Source organism: Cololabis saira, chromosome 6 (assembly GCF_033807715.1).
Source record: "Cololabis saira isolate AMF1-May2022 chromosome 6, fColSai1.1, whole genome shotgun sequence".
In the NCBI taxonomy this organism is placed as follows: domain Eukaryota; kingdom Metazoa; phylum Chordata; class Actinopteri; order Beloniformes; family Belonidae; genus Cololabis; species Cololabis saira.
The window spans coordinates 40,882,319-40,898,635 of record NC_084592.1 but is presented as its reverse complement, the minus strand read 5'-3'; the positions used below and the strand labels follow the sequence as shown (position 1 = coordinate 40,898,635).

At 38.8% G+C, this 16,317-nt stretch overlaps 1 protein-coding gene across 1 annotated transcript in view; it reads left to right on the top strand.

The window, feature by feature from the left end:
- Positions 1–12,811, top strand: part of mgat4a (alpha-1,3-mannosyl-glycoprotein 4-beta-N-acetylglucosaminyltransferase A) — a 70,217-nt gene extending 57,406 nt beyond the window's left edge. Inside the window, exons 9-16 of the mRNA XM_061724142.1 lie at positions 2,832–2,962; positions 4,149–4,256; positions 5,096–5,170; positions 5,256–5,374; positions 6,683–6,761; positions 7,027–7,087; positions 7,229–7,341; positions 10,695–12,811. Of these exons, the coding sequence (XP_061580126.1) occupies positions 2,832–2,962; positions 4,149–4,256; positions 5,096–5,170; positions 5,256–5,374; positions 6,683–6,761; positions 7,027–7,087; positions 7,229–7,341; positions 10,695–10,721 (713 nt within the window). The 3' untranslated portion in view covers positions 10,722–12,811. The remainder of the gene's footprint in view (positions 1–2,831; positions 2,963–4,148; positions 4,257–5,095; positions 5,171–5,255; positions 5,375–6,682; positions 6,762–7,026; positions 7,088–7,228; positions 7,342–10,694) is intronic.
- Positions 12,812–16,317: the final 3,506 nt, after the last annotated feature.

Sequence of the window (16,317 nt, the reverse complement as noted above, 5' to 3'; positions counted from 1 at the left end):
TAGATTTAAAATGGAATATTGGGAACTATTTGCTGAGGCATGATTTGAAAATTAAATCTCAAACGTCTTTTTCTTTTTAATTTGAATTAAGTACAAGAATGAGCAGTCTTGAAAAAGGAAATTAAAATGCAAATCGGATTATATAATATTAATTTGATTTTTGACTCAAATAATGCAGCCATATTCTTAAAATGAAAAGGCATTTCCGCAAATGTATTTTAATTTGAATATAGGCCCTCATATGCTTCCATAGCGCTCCAGCAGGTCTTAAAGGGTTAAACCAGAGGCTTTAACCCAGATACGTCCCTGGAGACCGTCGTAGTTAAACGGTTGCCACGTCTGCAGGTGGAGGAACCAGTCAGAGAAGCTGAAATGATATTGATAAACCGTTAGAACTGGGTCAGAGCGACTGCCAGGGAAGATAATCCTCATTTAGGTTCGTTACTGCGGAGGACGGCTGTATTTTTAGCCGATTTCCGTATCACCTCATTTTGAAGATGAAGTTGGACCTCGTTTCAGGCTGAAAGCCTCTGAAAACAGAAAAAGCTCTTTAAAACCTGAGCATTGTTTGAAAGCTCCTTCACAACGCACAAAGGGTTTTAAAGAGCCTTTTTTATTCAGCCTTTAAATAAAGTTCAACTATGAAACGATGAAGTTAAACCTTTGGTCTTTGTTGTAAAATGTTGACTTTGATTTATTTGTCTAAATGCACGAAGACAATGTTTATGTCTTAAACGGTGAGATGTGAGACCCACCGACACTGATCCATTCGTGAAAAGGTCGGTAAATGTTCATTATAACCACAAACTGTGGTTATAACTTCATTTACTTTAACAATCATTTATAATCCGACTTTAAATAACATCATCTCACTGAGCACCAGCATTTCTGCTGGTTTAGATCTGATCATTTACTAAGTAAAGTTGCTTTCATCAACGAAAATTATGACTAAATATCGTCATCAACGAACCTTTATCACCTGAGGAAAACGAGACGAGATGCAACGATAACGATAATTAAATATATAATAAATATATAATGCGATATCGTAGAGGAATAAAAACTAAACTAAAATGTAGATTACAAAATAAAAACTCTGCTCCAAACAAGACGATCCAGAAAAAAAACAAAGATCCTTAAAATATATATATATATATATATATATATATATATATATATACAATCTTCAAGAAGAAACCATCTTTGGATACACTTTCCTACATAGACGTGGAAAAGAAAACCCAATGTCTTGTTGAAAAGGAAAAAGACGGGGAGAAATGCGGAAAAATAAATATGTTGTAAACTCAAATTAGTCTTCTGTATCTGGAGTTCAGTTCAGCAGTCTTCAGTCTTTTAACTGATGAGCTGATCAGTAAAGTTGCTTTCATCAACGAAAATTACGACTAAATATCGTCATCAACGAACCTTTATCACCCGAGGAAAACGAGACGAGATGCAACTAAAATGCTGGTCATGTGACGATAACGATAATTAAATATATAATGCGATATCGTAGAGGAATAAAAACGAGACTAAAATGTAGATTACAAAATAAAAACTGTCTTCATTTTCGTTGACCAAAACGAGACAAAATGTTCTCACAAATGTCCTTAATGTCCATGTTTTCAGTAGTTTCCTCTGGTTTAGTTCTGCTGCTGGGTGACGTTAGTCCTCAATCCCCGTCGCTGCAGCGGGAATCAGATCCAGAAGATGCAGCTGCAGAGTTAGAGGCTGATGCCGTTAACGCAGAGCTCTAGGTTCACGTCAATTAAAAACAAAGTTACATAGAGAAACGCGGGGAGAAGAAGAAGAAGAACCATCTTTGGATACACTTTCCTACATAGACGTGGAAAAGAAAACCCAATGTGTCGAAAAAGAAAAAGATGGGGAGAAATGCGGAAAAATAAATATGTTGTAAACTCAAATTAGAGTCTTCTGTAAGTGGAATGAATGTATTCTTGAGTCTATAAGGTAACAATAATATAATAATAAGATAACCTTGTTTGAATTGTAAAATGGGTTTGGCTAAATACAATCTTTGACTAAAACTAGACTAAAATGGTCCTGGACAATTCTGACTAAAATAAGACTAAAATGCTCAGACTTTTAGTCGGCTGAAACTTGACACGACTAAAAGGAGAATGAACGTGACTAAAACTAATAAAAACTAAAACGATAGCTCGACCCAAAGACTAGAATAAAACTAAAACTGAAACAGGCTGACAGAAACAACACTAGTACCCAGATGTATTTACTGCAGATGATAAAATAAAGCTAATTATTGATTCTCGATAGAAGCTTGTTCCATGTATAATCTATAATTGAGAATTAAATTAAATTTGAATTTATTTCAGTGTCATAAAAAAATCTTTACAGATGGAGTCCAAACAAGACGCTGCCTCGTAATTGTTGACTAATGCAGCTCTGCAGGATAGACCAGCGTTTACAGATGTGCTCCGTGTTTCCTGCAGGATAAAGGAGCGTTTACAGATGTGCTCCGTGTTTCCTGCAGGATAAACGATTGTTACAGATGTGCTCCGTGTTTCCTGCAGGATAACCCAGCGTTTACAGATGTGTTTCCTGCAGGATAGACCAGCGTTTACAGATGTGCTCCGTGTTTCCTGCAGGATAAACCAGCGTTTACAGATGTGCTCCGTGTTTCCTGCAGGATAAACCAGCGTTTACAGATGTGCTCCGTGTTTCCTGCAGGATAGACCAGCGTTTACAGATGTGCTCCGTGTTTCCTGCAGGATAAACCAGCGTTTACAGATGTGCTCCGTGTTTCCTGCAGGATAAACGATTGTTACAGATGTGCTCCGTGTTTCCTGCAGGGAAGATGTTCCAGGCTCCGGACCTGAACCTCATCGTGGAGTTTATCTTCATGTTCTACAAGGAGAAGCCCATCGACTGGCTGCTGGACCACATCCTCTGGGTCAAAGTCTGCAACCCCGAAAAGGACGCGGTACGAGTGAAGCTGCCGGTGTGGGAGGACCGGGTTAGAGGACCGGGTTAGAGGACCGGGTCGGAGAAGTGGGAGAAGGAGGAAAATTTAATTACTGCAGAGGAAGGCTGGAGTAAAATTTGTCAAGTACAATGGAATTCAAAAAACATTGTAAGGTGTTTTATTACACCTCTACAAAAGCGACACCAGGGAAGCAGTAATGGTTGCTGGAGAAAATGTGGGACTCAGGATGGAAATTCGAAATGTCGAGATTAATGTTGAAATACAATTTCATGAATAAAGTCGAAATATCATGAATAAAGTTGAAATTTCGAGAATAAAGTTGAAATACTTTGACTTTTTCTCGAAATTGTACTTCAACATTATTCTCGACATTTCGACTTTTTTCTCAACATTTCGACTTTTTTCTCAAAATTGTACTTCAACATTTTATTTTATTTTATTTTATTTTATTTTATTTTATTGTATTTTATTTTATTTTATTTTATTTTATTTTTATTTTATTTTATTAGTTTGCACACAATAAAAGTAACACTATCAAAATAGTAAAACAAATGTGACAGGAGAGGTCAAAAAGCCAACAGGCTTATGCAGCGAAACCTCCCCTCAATTTAGGAAGTAAAACAGTAAACTATAAACAAAAAACAAAGAAGGTTAGACTACATACAGTAGTTACAGATCCTCAACACACAAAAAATAATCAACAACAAAAAAAAAAAAATCAACAAAGAAAACTTGTGACATTTTTTAAATGTGAATTAAATGAGATGATACATTTCTTTTAAAAATCTCTAGAGAAACAGAGCTTTTGATAATGTGAGATTTGGAGTTCCATATTTGTAACACCACGATATCTGAGGGAATACTGGCCGTGTTTAGTTTTATAAAAAGGAAGATGAAGATGATTAACCTGTCTTTTTATTATTATTATATGAATGTATTTGAGAATTATATTGAGAACATTAATCTCAACATTTCTCATTTTTTCTCGACATTTTGACTTTTTTATTTTTCTCAAAGTGCATAATGAAAGAAAAATCCTCCTCCTCTAAAATATTATTTTTATTTTTCTCCTGCCTGGCCCTTATACTCTCCCGTACTTTTCCAGATAAAAGATTTAAAAAAAAAAAAAAAAAAAAAAGAAGACCGGGTCGGGCCTCTTTAAACACCTCTCTCTGTCCCTCAGAAACACTGTGAGAGACAGAAGTCGGGCCTCCGGGTTCGGTTCCGGCCGTCGCTCTTCCAGCACGTGGGACTGCACTCGTCTCTCGCCGGGAAGATCCAGAAGCTCACGGTGAGTCCGGCTCAGTCCGGTTCTGTTCTGGTCCAAACCCAGTTTCCTGTGTAGAAACCCAGGGCCGGATTCACCAAAATGTTCTTAAGAACGATCTTAAGAAATGTCTTAAGATCTAAAATTAAGAAGTTGATAAGAAAGTTCTTAAGTGCAATTCCTCAATATTTTCTTAAGAACCGTCTTAAGAACTGTCATTTCTTACGATCTTCTTATTTTTCCTACTTAAGAACTTCTTAAAATATGTCATTGCATTGCACGCTCCAACAAACAACATATATAGGTAGTTTGGTTTTAACCGTCAGTCACTCACTAAACATGGAGAAGGAGAAAAAGAGATGCAGGAACTTTTCAAGGTTATGGTGGATGAGATTAATGTGCGAAAAAAAATACTATTGGGGAAAATTAGTAATAATTAACTACCATGCTAACTAACATGCTAACAAACAGTTAACAGGCTCTTTGTGTAATTAATTACAAAGTATATCCTCAAACTATGACTTCCTAGTCTAAAATGTGTTGAAAAAGGTGATATTTGAGGCTTGCCTTTTCACAGAAAAATTTTTAAGACAGGTCAATGTTGTCTTAAAGTTAAGAAAAAAGTCAAGAACAAATTTGAGAACTTTTATTTCAAGAATACCATTTATTCTTAAGTTTTTTCTTAAGAAGAAACTTAAGAAGAAATTTGAGAAATACTTAAGAACTTTTTTGGAGAATATGACTTCTTCTCTTTTTTTCTTCTTAAGACTGAACTTAAGAAAAAAATGACACTTAAAAAAAAAATTTTTGTTAAGAATGTTTTCTGAAACCGGCCCCCGGTTTCCTCCCGTCTGCTTCCGCAGGACAAGGACTTCCTGAAGCCGCTGCTGCACAAGATGCACGTGAACCCTCCGGCAGAGGTGTCCACCTCCATGAAGGTGCGGAGCCCTCGCTCACCGCGGTTACGCCTGCTCTGGGAGTGTTATGGGATGACTTTAACAGGAAGTGTCTCCTGTCCTGCAGATGTATCAGGGCCACACGCTGGAGAAGACCTACCTGGGGGAAGATTTCTTCTGGGCCGTCACCCCCACCAAAGGAGACTACATCCTCCTCAAGTTTGACAAGCCGATCAGCATCGACAGGTAAATGGGAAATAATGTTTCTGTTTGTTTCAATTTGAGTTTTAGTCTAGTCTTTGGGTCTTTTCCACCAAACCGGTTCACAACTCGTTCAACTTGGGAACCAGCTGAGAACCGGTTTGTTTTCCACAGCTCGGGTGCTAAAAGGAGCCACGTCATTACGTCGCTGCATTTTCATTTGCGTGAAAGTTGCAGCAACAACCAGATATCTGCTCTAATAGGACTTGGTCCACGTAGCTCCTCCGTGGACACGTCTCTAAAAGACAGGTTGTCTCCTCCTCAGACCCATGATGCTTTGCTGCATCCAGATTCATTCTTATTTGAAAATGTCTCCCAGTCTTGGAGCCTTGGAACCGGGTTTTCTGGCCCGGAGCCAGTTCTTTGTCAGTGTAAACAGAAAGAACAACTTTGTTAAACTCGGCTCTGAACACACTGTCAGATCCTCAAGGTCTGTCTCAGGTGGAGATTGTAATATCCCGAAGCAGCTCTGACTTTGCACAATCTGTGTCTCCTTTAAAGCATCAAATCATGGAATAATCTTTCAACCTACCTGAAACTTTGCACAGACTTCAATGTTTTTTCTTCTGCAGTCAAAAAGTGGATTTTAAAGAATCAGACTTGTCAACATTAGCTAAACTGCTTTACAATTGTTTTACAGCGTATCTTATTTCCCTCTGTTATGTAATATGTTTTGTACATGAGTGTGTGTGTGTGTGTGTGTGTGGATGTGTGTATGTACATGTGTACAGGACTGTCTCAGAAAATTTGAATATTGTGATTTTCTGTAATGCAATTTAAAAAAACTAAAAATGTCATACATTCTGGATTCATTACAAATCAACTGAAATATTGCAATCCTTTTATTATTTTAATATTGCTGATCATGGCTTACAGCTTAAGAAAACTCAAATATCCTATCTCAAAAAATTAGAATATTCTGGGAATCTTAATCTTAAACTGTAAACCATAATCAGCAATATTAAAATAATAAAAGGCTTGCAATATTTCAATTGATTTGTAATGAATCCAGAATGTATGACGTTTTTGTTTTTTTAATTGCATTACAGAAAATAAAAGAACTTTATCACAATATTCTAATTTTCTGAGACAGTCCTGTGTGAGAGAACGGAGGCCGTGTGGCGTTGGGTTGATCCTTCATGTCTGTTCTTGAACGGCATCTGTGTTTCTGGCCTCATTGGTGCAGCTAATTTGATGAGCAGAGATAATTTGATGGGGGGAGTTTGTTTCTGTCACGAGGGCGTAAGTGCAGTAAAGATTATCCGTCTTAAAGATTAACGCTTTAATTGCCAGGTTCCTGTTTCGCAGCGGAAACCAGGAACATCCGGGGGACAAGATCGAAAACACAACGGTGGAAATACTGCCTGTCTCGGTACAGACACACACACACACACACACACACACACACACACACACCCATAATGATATGTGTAAATGCCTCTGATCAGGTTAGGCTGAGCAGCTGCTCCTTTGTATGTGTAGTATTGATTATTATTGATTATTGACAGGACTCAGAGCACGACAGGATTCCCAGTTCCGACCTCGGCTACGACTATCTGCTAATATCTGTTAAAATAAGAATAAAAGAGATTTGATTGCGTATCGTACGTTTCCTCAACTCTGTCTCTGTGTTTCAGGAGAACGGACTGCAGACCAAAGAAAAGTACAAGAGAACCGAGGACCGATTCTACCGGGTCGGTGAGTGACCGTGGTTCCTCGTGAAACACGCTGCCGTTTCCGCATCACCTCACCCGTTTACCCACGATGCAACGCTTCTCCCCCCCTCCCCCCTGTCAGGGTGGATCTGTGTCTGAACCCCGTGTTTGTTTCTGAACGCAGGTCAGTTTGAGAAGGGCGTGGCAGAAGGAGCCGTGGATCCGTCCTTCAACCCGGTTCTGGCGCTTCGGCTGTCGGTTCTCAGAGACTCTGCTGTGTGGGCCATTCTCAGTGAGGTACACACACACACACACACACACACACACACACACACACACACACACACACCCTTATATATGTTATTTTACCACGGTCCGTGTGAATACTCGATTCTGATTGGCTGGCAGGTGTAGGTTATAACTTATAACCTACACCTAGAAAACAAGTTTGGTCAAATTGCCTGATAACTTTAATATCATTGCGCTGGATCAACTGCCAGGTGGTAACCACGGCAACGGAGATTCAGAGAAGAAGAGCCGGCTACCGCAGGACGAGTGATTTTGTCATTTCTTTTCATTTATTTGGTGAATTTAACCATTTTTATGACTGGGATGCAGAAGAGGAGAGAAAAGAAAATAGACAAGCGGACTAGAATATCTCCCGTTACCAATCATTTGGGATATCTGGACCAAACCAGCGACGCACAGAGAACGTGATGACGCAATTCCCGTCATTTCCGCTTCTTCTTCCTGTTTCCAAATTCAAAACAAATGCTGCTTCGCACAACTTTTCGCTCACCTTCTTGTAAATCTCGCTATCCCGGTACTTTCTACCGTCTACAAATGCCAAAATGTTCATATCTTTCAGTACATTTATGAAGTGATTAGTCTCCTCCTGGTCTTGCGTTTCTCCATGTTTATAAGAACTTCCTGGACTCAAAAGACCAAGATTCCTTGCAAAAAGAACATCAGGGCTTTCCACAAGCCCCGGCTGCCGCCCATATAGCCGACTACACAATTAAGTCCAGCCGGCTACTTTAATGACCATTATTTTTATAGCCTATAGGCTATAAATATTATTTTTCGAATTTAATAAAATTTAAAATTAAACGTGCGTGCATGCGTGCGTGCGTGCTCAGCGGAGTGAATATGTCGGAACTCTGAGGCAACAAGCAGAGCTCACCATGATGCTTCTTTTGTCTCCATAAAAACGGTACGTCCTTACTTACTCAGGCTATCCACTGCAAAATTTAATCAGTTTAATCAGTTCGTATTAAAAAGAAAAAACGCCAAAAGAAAGCCTAACCGCATCGTTTAGCCCAAAACGTTCTACCGGTAATCCAGTCTTCTCTTCAAGCTTTCAATTAGCGCCACCTGCGACACGTGAGAGTGTATTTTCATACACTTCATTAGTAACACTAATGAATAAAAGAAGATGCAATATGTTGTTGTAATAATAATGATATGATAATAATATATAGAGTAGATATTGATGGTGATAATAATAATAAAATAATAGAGCAAATGTCTGAGAAATTAATATAGCCTGCCTATTACGCAGGAACACTTAGGCTAATACAGTGTTTCCCCTACAATTGTACAGGCTTGGCAGGGCGCCAGGCCAATGAGAGCCCCCGCCAGGCCAGAAAAGAAAAAAATGTGCCAAAAATAAGCGACGTATCTATCCATTCATTCAGAAATCAATAATCATTTCCATTTGGGAGCCTCTGTGCGGCGCTGAATATGCAATGCGGTGTGTTGCAACCTACGAATGCCGTCGCCTTCTCATTGAAATGACTGGAGGCAACACGTTGCAGCAGTGAGTAAGTCCCTTTAGGCGAATACTGTGAGAAATAACCTCTCATAAAGGCGGTAATACAGTTAATAAATGTAATAAATGCTCCTACTGGTTTCTGGTGGAGCAATAAGCTCGCCTGCTGGCTACTGAGTCCCATAAGTGGCGAGTGAGTTTTAACTTCTTAATTACTAACCAGGAATGTGACACCGTCAGAGTCACACACAGTAAACAAACTGTGATGTTGGAGAGCCACCTTTTGGTCAATTTAAGCAACAGCATCGCCAGCTGCTTGACAGTGGCTCAACTCATATTAGTTTACTGTTTTTGTTGTTAATAATGTAATTGCTGTTGTTGTTAATCTATGCAATTGGGAAAAAAATGGCAAAATAAATGAAAAACTGTGAACAACCGCATTAGGTAGGCTATTCGGTACACGCAGTACTCTAGATGAGGGGGGATGAGTAGGGGTGAGGGGGGATGGCATCCCCCCGAAATAAAAACGGTTCAAATCATCCCCCCTTTCCATCCCTTATGTCATTTCATCAATGAAGGTGGTATTACTGCTATTTCAACATTTAGAGTCATCACCAGAAAAATAACACCAGAAAAATAACTTATTTGACAATTTTCCCCTGTTAGTAGAAAAATCTGCCAGTGGGACAAGATTTATCTTCTCATTACAAGCAAAAAATCTTGTTCCACTGGCAGATTTTTCTACTTATTTTAAGTAAAAATCTACTTGAAACAGGTGAAAATTGTTGTTTTTTCCAGTGAGTCTTGTTTTAAGTGTAATGAGATGTTTTTTACTAAAATGAGACCTTTTAACTAGAAATAAGACAAATATTCTTGTTAAGATTTTGAGTTTTTGCAGTGATCCATTTTACTTATCCTGTGAAGGACAGAGTCATATTGATAAGTTCAGAAAACTGTTTTTTATTGTTGTGTTTTGATGTATTTGATGTAAGCCCAGTGGATATTTAAAGCTTACAGAAGGCTGCATTTAACTGCTGCTATGTCATTCCTGCAGTATTTCTGCAGGTGCTTTGATCAGTACTATTATTTGTAATATATTATATTATTTGTAATCAGCACAAATTATCTGTCCCCACATGATAAAATCCACCATCCCCCCTGATTTGTTTTTACAACTCGAGTACTGGATACACGGTATTCAGCCAAGTCTTTAAATGTTATTCGGCTTCAGTTTCGGCCTCAAATCTTCATTTCGGTGCATCCCTAGGTTTTTCAGCGGGTACCACTGGTAGCATTCTGGACTTTTATTTAATAATGTTGAACTTGATTCCTAGGTTGTCTATATTTTTTGTTTTGCTTTTGTTTTTATTTTATGTTTTTACTATTTCAATAAATAAAAATAAATATGAATATGTTGTCATTATTATTATTATTATTATTATTATTACATTTAAGACCAGTTATATGATCGTGGCTACGGCGTGACCACCAACAACCCCCCCTGCCCCCCCCTGGTTGGCTACTTATTTAATATGGCTAGTCTGTGCCTTAGTGGAACGCCCTGGAACATGCGCAGAAAACAAATTCCTGTTCCTTTTGATGGGGAAATCCCCTTAGGCGTTTAAATGACCAAATATCCGGGTTAGAAAAGGAGGTACCCAGGGGTCATATTCAGATTTTTAAATCTTTCAAAGGGGTAATTCAAAGGGGTTATTGGTGTTTATATGGCTGTGCAAAACCGGGTTGTTGCTAATATTCCGGTTTTAAAAGGGTTATTGATGCATGGAAACGCAGTCAGTGGCCCATGCCTTGTTATCCAGTGAATCTTTCTTCTTCATCTTCATCTAAAAACATGCCGCTCTCGTCTTTTTTCCTGCAGATACATATAAAGAGAATATCTGGCTGAAGTCCGGAGGAGGTACGTGAATCATCCCCCCCCCGGAGGACCAAACCCTCATCGACTGGCGACCAGCAGTCCCTCATCTCAGCTCGTCTGAGGAACGAACCTCTTCCTCCTCAATCCTCCTGATTATTTAGATCTCCATGAACCCCCCCCTCCCTCTTGATTAGTTTGTGAGAATGTGAATACTACTGTCTGCAGAACAGCGAGGAGGGAGGAACTCCTCACATCTGGCCGGCGGTGCAGATGCTGCCAAACCCCCCCCCCCCCCCCTCGGTTCCTGAATGCTGCCACGGCCGGGTCAGCCGGGGCTTTGCACTGTCACTAGCGGCTCCGCCGAGCCCGAGACCCGCACGAATGTTGTCGGCACCGACGGCCGGTCGCCGGAGCTTCACATCGACTTCTCCCCTCCCCCTGAAACCTGAAACGAACATGTTCTCCACACTCCTCCGGTCAGACGTTGCACTCGCAGCCAAACGCCGGTTCCCTGCGAGCTTCTTCTCGCTCCAGAACCAGAATAACTGCCTCCGGTTGCCGGGGGCAACGGTTCGGGCCGCGAGGAGGGAATCCGTCAAGAAAAAACGAGTGAAACGGCATCATATCTGACGCGCCTGTCGTCTGACCTCAGCGTCCAACTCTAGGAAAGCAATCGGACTTCGCCTCGGCAGCATTTTTCCTGAAGGAATATATTGTTATATTGATATATTATTACAGCTATGACTGACGATCTATGAAGGTGACTTAATTTATTTGAAATAAATCTTTTAATTTGTACAAGAGGTAAAATATATTTTTATTCTACCAAGAAGACTTTATGGTAGTTTCAGAGTCTGTGTTTGTGTACTTTTTTCTTTTTAATTTTTAAATCCAAATTGTTGTACGTTTTTATTTTCATTTCAGCAGCTCTCTGCAACGTTTTAACTGAAGCAATTAATTTCAACTACTTAAAGATGAAATGGTAGAGAAATTAGTTGAAGGATTGTGTGGAAGTAGTCGTGGCTGTGGGCGTGCGTTAGAAAGATGTGCCTTATATTTAGGTCCCTACGTTCCCGTTTTCAGTTGGTTCCCGCTCACTTTTGGCCTGAACTTTGATTGCTGGATATATTAATATCATGAAAATCACTGGCAAAGTCCGACTGGATGCGAAGGACAATACTTGTGATCCTGAGTGAGAGTAGTAGACGGGGACGTTTCACCCGTTCACTACCCCAAACAGCGATATTTGCACTGCTTTTTCACCTTTTTTTCGTTTCAATCGCATCTCATTGTGCCGCACTTCCCCGTCTCCCCAGTTTCTCCCCTAAATCTACTTCACAATCGAACATTTTCTACGTTTTAACGGACAGAGAAACATGACTACTGATCATTGCTAAGAGTGTGCCACTGGTTGTACATGTATATAAATGATATAAGCGACAATGATCGTCATCACTTTCTATCATTTTTTTTCTCCCTTTTTTGTTTCGTTATAGTTTTATCGGACTCCACTTGAAATGTTTTCTGACATATTTTGTGTATTTGGCTGGATGTTCTGAGTGGAAAACTATTTGTAAGTGAAATTTTACTGATTTTACATGTACGTGTTCTTTTTTTCATGGAGTTAGTGAAGTGCCTTTGATATGAAATTAGTTACATTTGCTTATCACGAGCATGATGTATATATGTAATTTATACTTTTTGGTGGGAATAGTCTACGCCGCCCCCGGATCAAACCATCGACCCGAGAGCTCTGCCTAATAAAGTCTCTGGCTCTGTCACATTCTTTTAATCTGGAGATGATGGCGGGGCGCGACACTTAAGCTGTATTGTTTTGAAAGGGGGTTTTTGTACTGCCTGCAGGATTTCCCCCCCCCCATCCTCCATTGCCATAAACACAGCAATGAATGAATGAATGAATGCATGCATGAAGTCATGTGATGTCTGGGATTTCCCTTCTCGGGTCAAGTTGTAGAAAAGGGACTGCGTTCAGCAGCCCCCCCGTCAGCTCCCGTCACTTCATGTGCCTTCATCACGTACATGTGTCTGCCTGACTGCTGTTTCCAGCATCATCTTACATGGACATATTTGAAATAAATGAGAAAAGTTGGTAGAAGTCACACCATTTTTGTGTTTTTTATTATTTTATCCAGCTCACATCCTTCATGATATCATTTAAAATAACTTTGATCCAACATGCAGGAGCTAAATATGTATATTACAGGGTTCCTACGGGTGCTTGAAATCCTTGAAAGTGCTTGAATTTCAATGTTGTGTTTTCAAGGCCTGAAAAGTGCTTGAATTTTAGTTTAAGTGCTTGAAAGGGCTTGAAATTATAACTATATTTCACAAAATTGGGATCAGACTGTATAGTTTAGTTATTACAAGGAGAAATAAAATCAGTAAGATGAAACATAACTAGATGTTTACAGCACGATACAATGTACATAATTGTGATAAAAAGCGGAAAAAGTAATTATGAGTATATATATTCCTGTAGATATTTTACCCCAGCCATAAGGTGCTTGAAGATTTTGAAAATGACCCTTGAAAGTGCTTGAATTTGACCTTGAATAATGTGTAGGAACCCTGATATTAAAATCTAACTGGGATGAGGTTTGTAGTCTCTTTCGCGCACATAAAAACTACAATCGTTCCCAGCATGCATTTACTTCCGCTTTCCCGTCATGCCATTTCACGATCATGGTGGCCGTTTTTCATAACATTGGTTGACGTTTCTGTTGATGAATTGAATTGAAATCTTTATTTCGAGCATAAAATAATTATAAAAACAAAAAACAATTTACACAAAACATCAGAAAAAAGAATACAAATAAACAGTCATTAAACAAAGTCAAAAAGAAGTAAACCTTCATGCCCGAAAGTGAGTAGGAGGAAGTAAAAACTTATGAGGTCCTACCCTTTGTTTCTATTTCAATTTTACTCAAATACAACATAGAAAAATAAAAATAAAAAAATACAACAGCAAGCTTTACTTTATCAAAAAAATATACCTATCATCACATTATTACAAATACAAAATATTACAGCACTTCATTACAATATTATACCTGAGCATTCCAAATATTACACCTGAGCATTATAAACAACAAATGATATACCAGAGCAACCATAAACAATATATATATATATATATATATATATATATATATATACACACACACACATATATACATATCTTATCATAAACAATATACCTGAGCATCATAAGTATTATAAATATTATATAGGGGTGTAACGATACACTAATCTCACGATACGGTAATTTTTTTAACAACCTTGAATGAGGAACATATGACTGGAAAAAATGGTCTTTTATTTGAAAGACACAAAATACAAAACAATGCTGTGCATTTGCCCTATTGTTACAGTTTGTAATGCTTTATAACAGTTTAAGTTTTAAAGAGAAAGCCAGGCCAACCATTTTCCACAAACTGAACTAAAAGTAAATGTCAGGTTTGCATTATGATCTTCAGTTTCATACAAGTACAAATATTTTGCCACAAACTGAATAGTTTCTCTCATGTATGATTTGACTTTTTTCTTTTCCAGAAATGTAACAACTAAAATTAAATAAATAAATACATAAAAGTAAATAAATACATACAATTTTACATCATAAAACAGATTGATTCATGCTCACCTTATAAGTGTAAGAGGAGATTTATTTTTGTTAAGGTTATTTTGGTAATTCAGGGTTCATTATTTTATAAATATATTCTTTATATTCTGATGTAAATCAGGGACTATAATGACACTAGTCAGTTTATCTGTAGTGATTAGTCTGTTTTAGATTGGGCGGAGTGATACGCCACAGTACGGCACTAGGTGCTGTGTTGATGTTCTAAAATCCTACACTGTTGAGGGACATTAAAGTACACTGGAACTCAGCAGAAGTTGTCCCCGATTTTGGTCCGCGGGTCGAGGCGCGGTCGGATGCGCGTTACTAGTCTACTAACACAATAGATTTTGTATCGTTTTTGTATCGTGAAATTTCGTGGCATGATATATTGTTACACCCCTAATATTATACCATCATTACTATGCCACATACATATAGAATCCCAGTCCCTATATACTACAATAACCATAAATTACTATACATCAATACAGCGCATATTGCCTTTCCCAGACAACCACCACATACCAATACTAACTATGAACCCTATAAATGTACAAAATAAAGAAGAAAGAATTAAGACCAGGTCTACCACACCAGACTAGACCCACAACAGAGACCAGCGGTGCGTCAGAAATGCCATACTAAACAGTATTTACGCAAAAGTATACTTTAGTTTGTCAAACTTTTGAGTAAATATCAGTAGTATGTATGCATTAATTGGGACGTACTACTCAGAGCCACACGGCACTTCCTGCCGTTGGGAGGAGGAGTTGTTACCATGGTAACAACTCCTGTCACAGCAGCAGTAGCAGCTCCGCTCTTTCCCGTTTATCCTGGCCCAAACAAGATGACATTATATAATATTGTTGCGTTGTAGCTCTCTGTGTGGAAGCTAAGCTGCTTCGTCTTGATGCGCGTGGGTGGAAATTTCTTCACACGACAAGGGATCTTCTGGTTGGAACTTTACTTAACTTGCAGAATACAGTACAGAATATGCAGCTGTTTATATCAGGCCAAGCGATTATACTGGGTTGTGGACTCTAGCTCGGGCACAGAACAGCAGTTAGCACCGTCCATGCGATGAGCCGTGAGCAACATTCAACCTAGTTAGAACCAAAAACTAACACCCTCGTCAAGTCTCGTTTTCCTTGCGGGCTCGTGTCCGGTTCATGAACCAATCAAAACCTGCATTTGACAACAAGTAACCTCTCATGTAAGGGGATAGAGGAGGAACAAACTTCCCTATTGCGACTGCCTTACAATATTATTATATACGAATATTATAATATTAATATTATATAATAATATTATTATTATTTTTTTTTTTAACAATCTGTTTATTGTGGTTTTTCATATATATATAAAAAAAAAAATACACTGGTTCACAAGATCAAATCAACAGTTGTAAAAATAACAGAGCCGTAAAACAAGACTCAACCTCTCCATCCCTCCCCCCACCCCCCCTGGCACCTACCCTATTCAAGCACAAGAAAAATAAAATATGAAGAGTTACTTATCAAAAATAGAATACATAAATAATAGTATGCGCATCTTGCAAAATAAAATGTTGACAGTCCCCTTTCAGTCTAAAGAGATCTTACATTCCGTGCTGTTCACATAAGACACAAAGCAGTTCCAAGTTACATCAAATGAATCAGATCTATTAGAGAGGGTCAGTCTGATCTTCTCCAGTTTAAGAAAGTAAAGCACCTCTTTAATCCAGCTCGTATGGGTGGGTGGGGCTGTTGATTTCCATCTCAGCAGGATCAGCCTCCTGGCCAGCAGGGTTGTGAATGCAGTCAAGTCTTTGTTAGCAGGAGAAAGACCAGATTGCGAAGGCCACACACCAAACAGGGCGGTTAGAGCATTAGGGGCGACATCTTTACCCATTACCTTAGACAATGTAAAAAAAATATCAGACCAAAATCTTTTCAACGAGGGGCAGCTCCAAAACATGTGTATGTAGCTTGCGGTGGCCTGGTG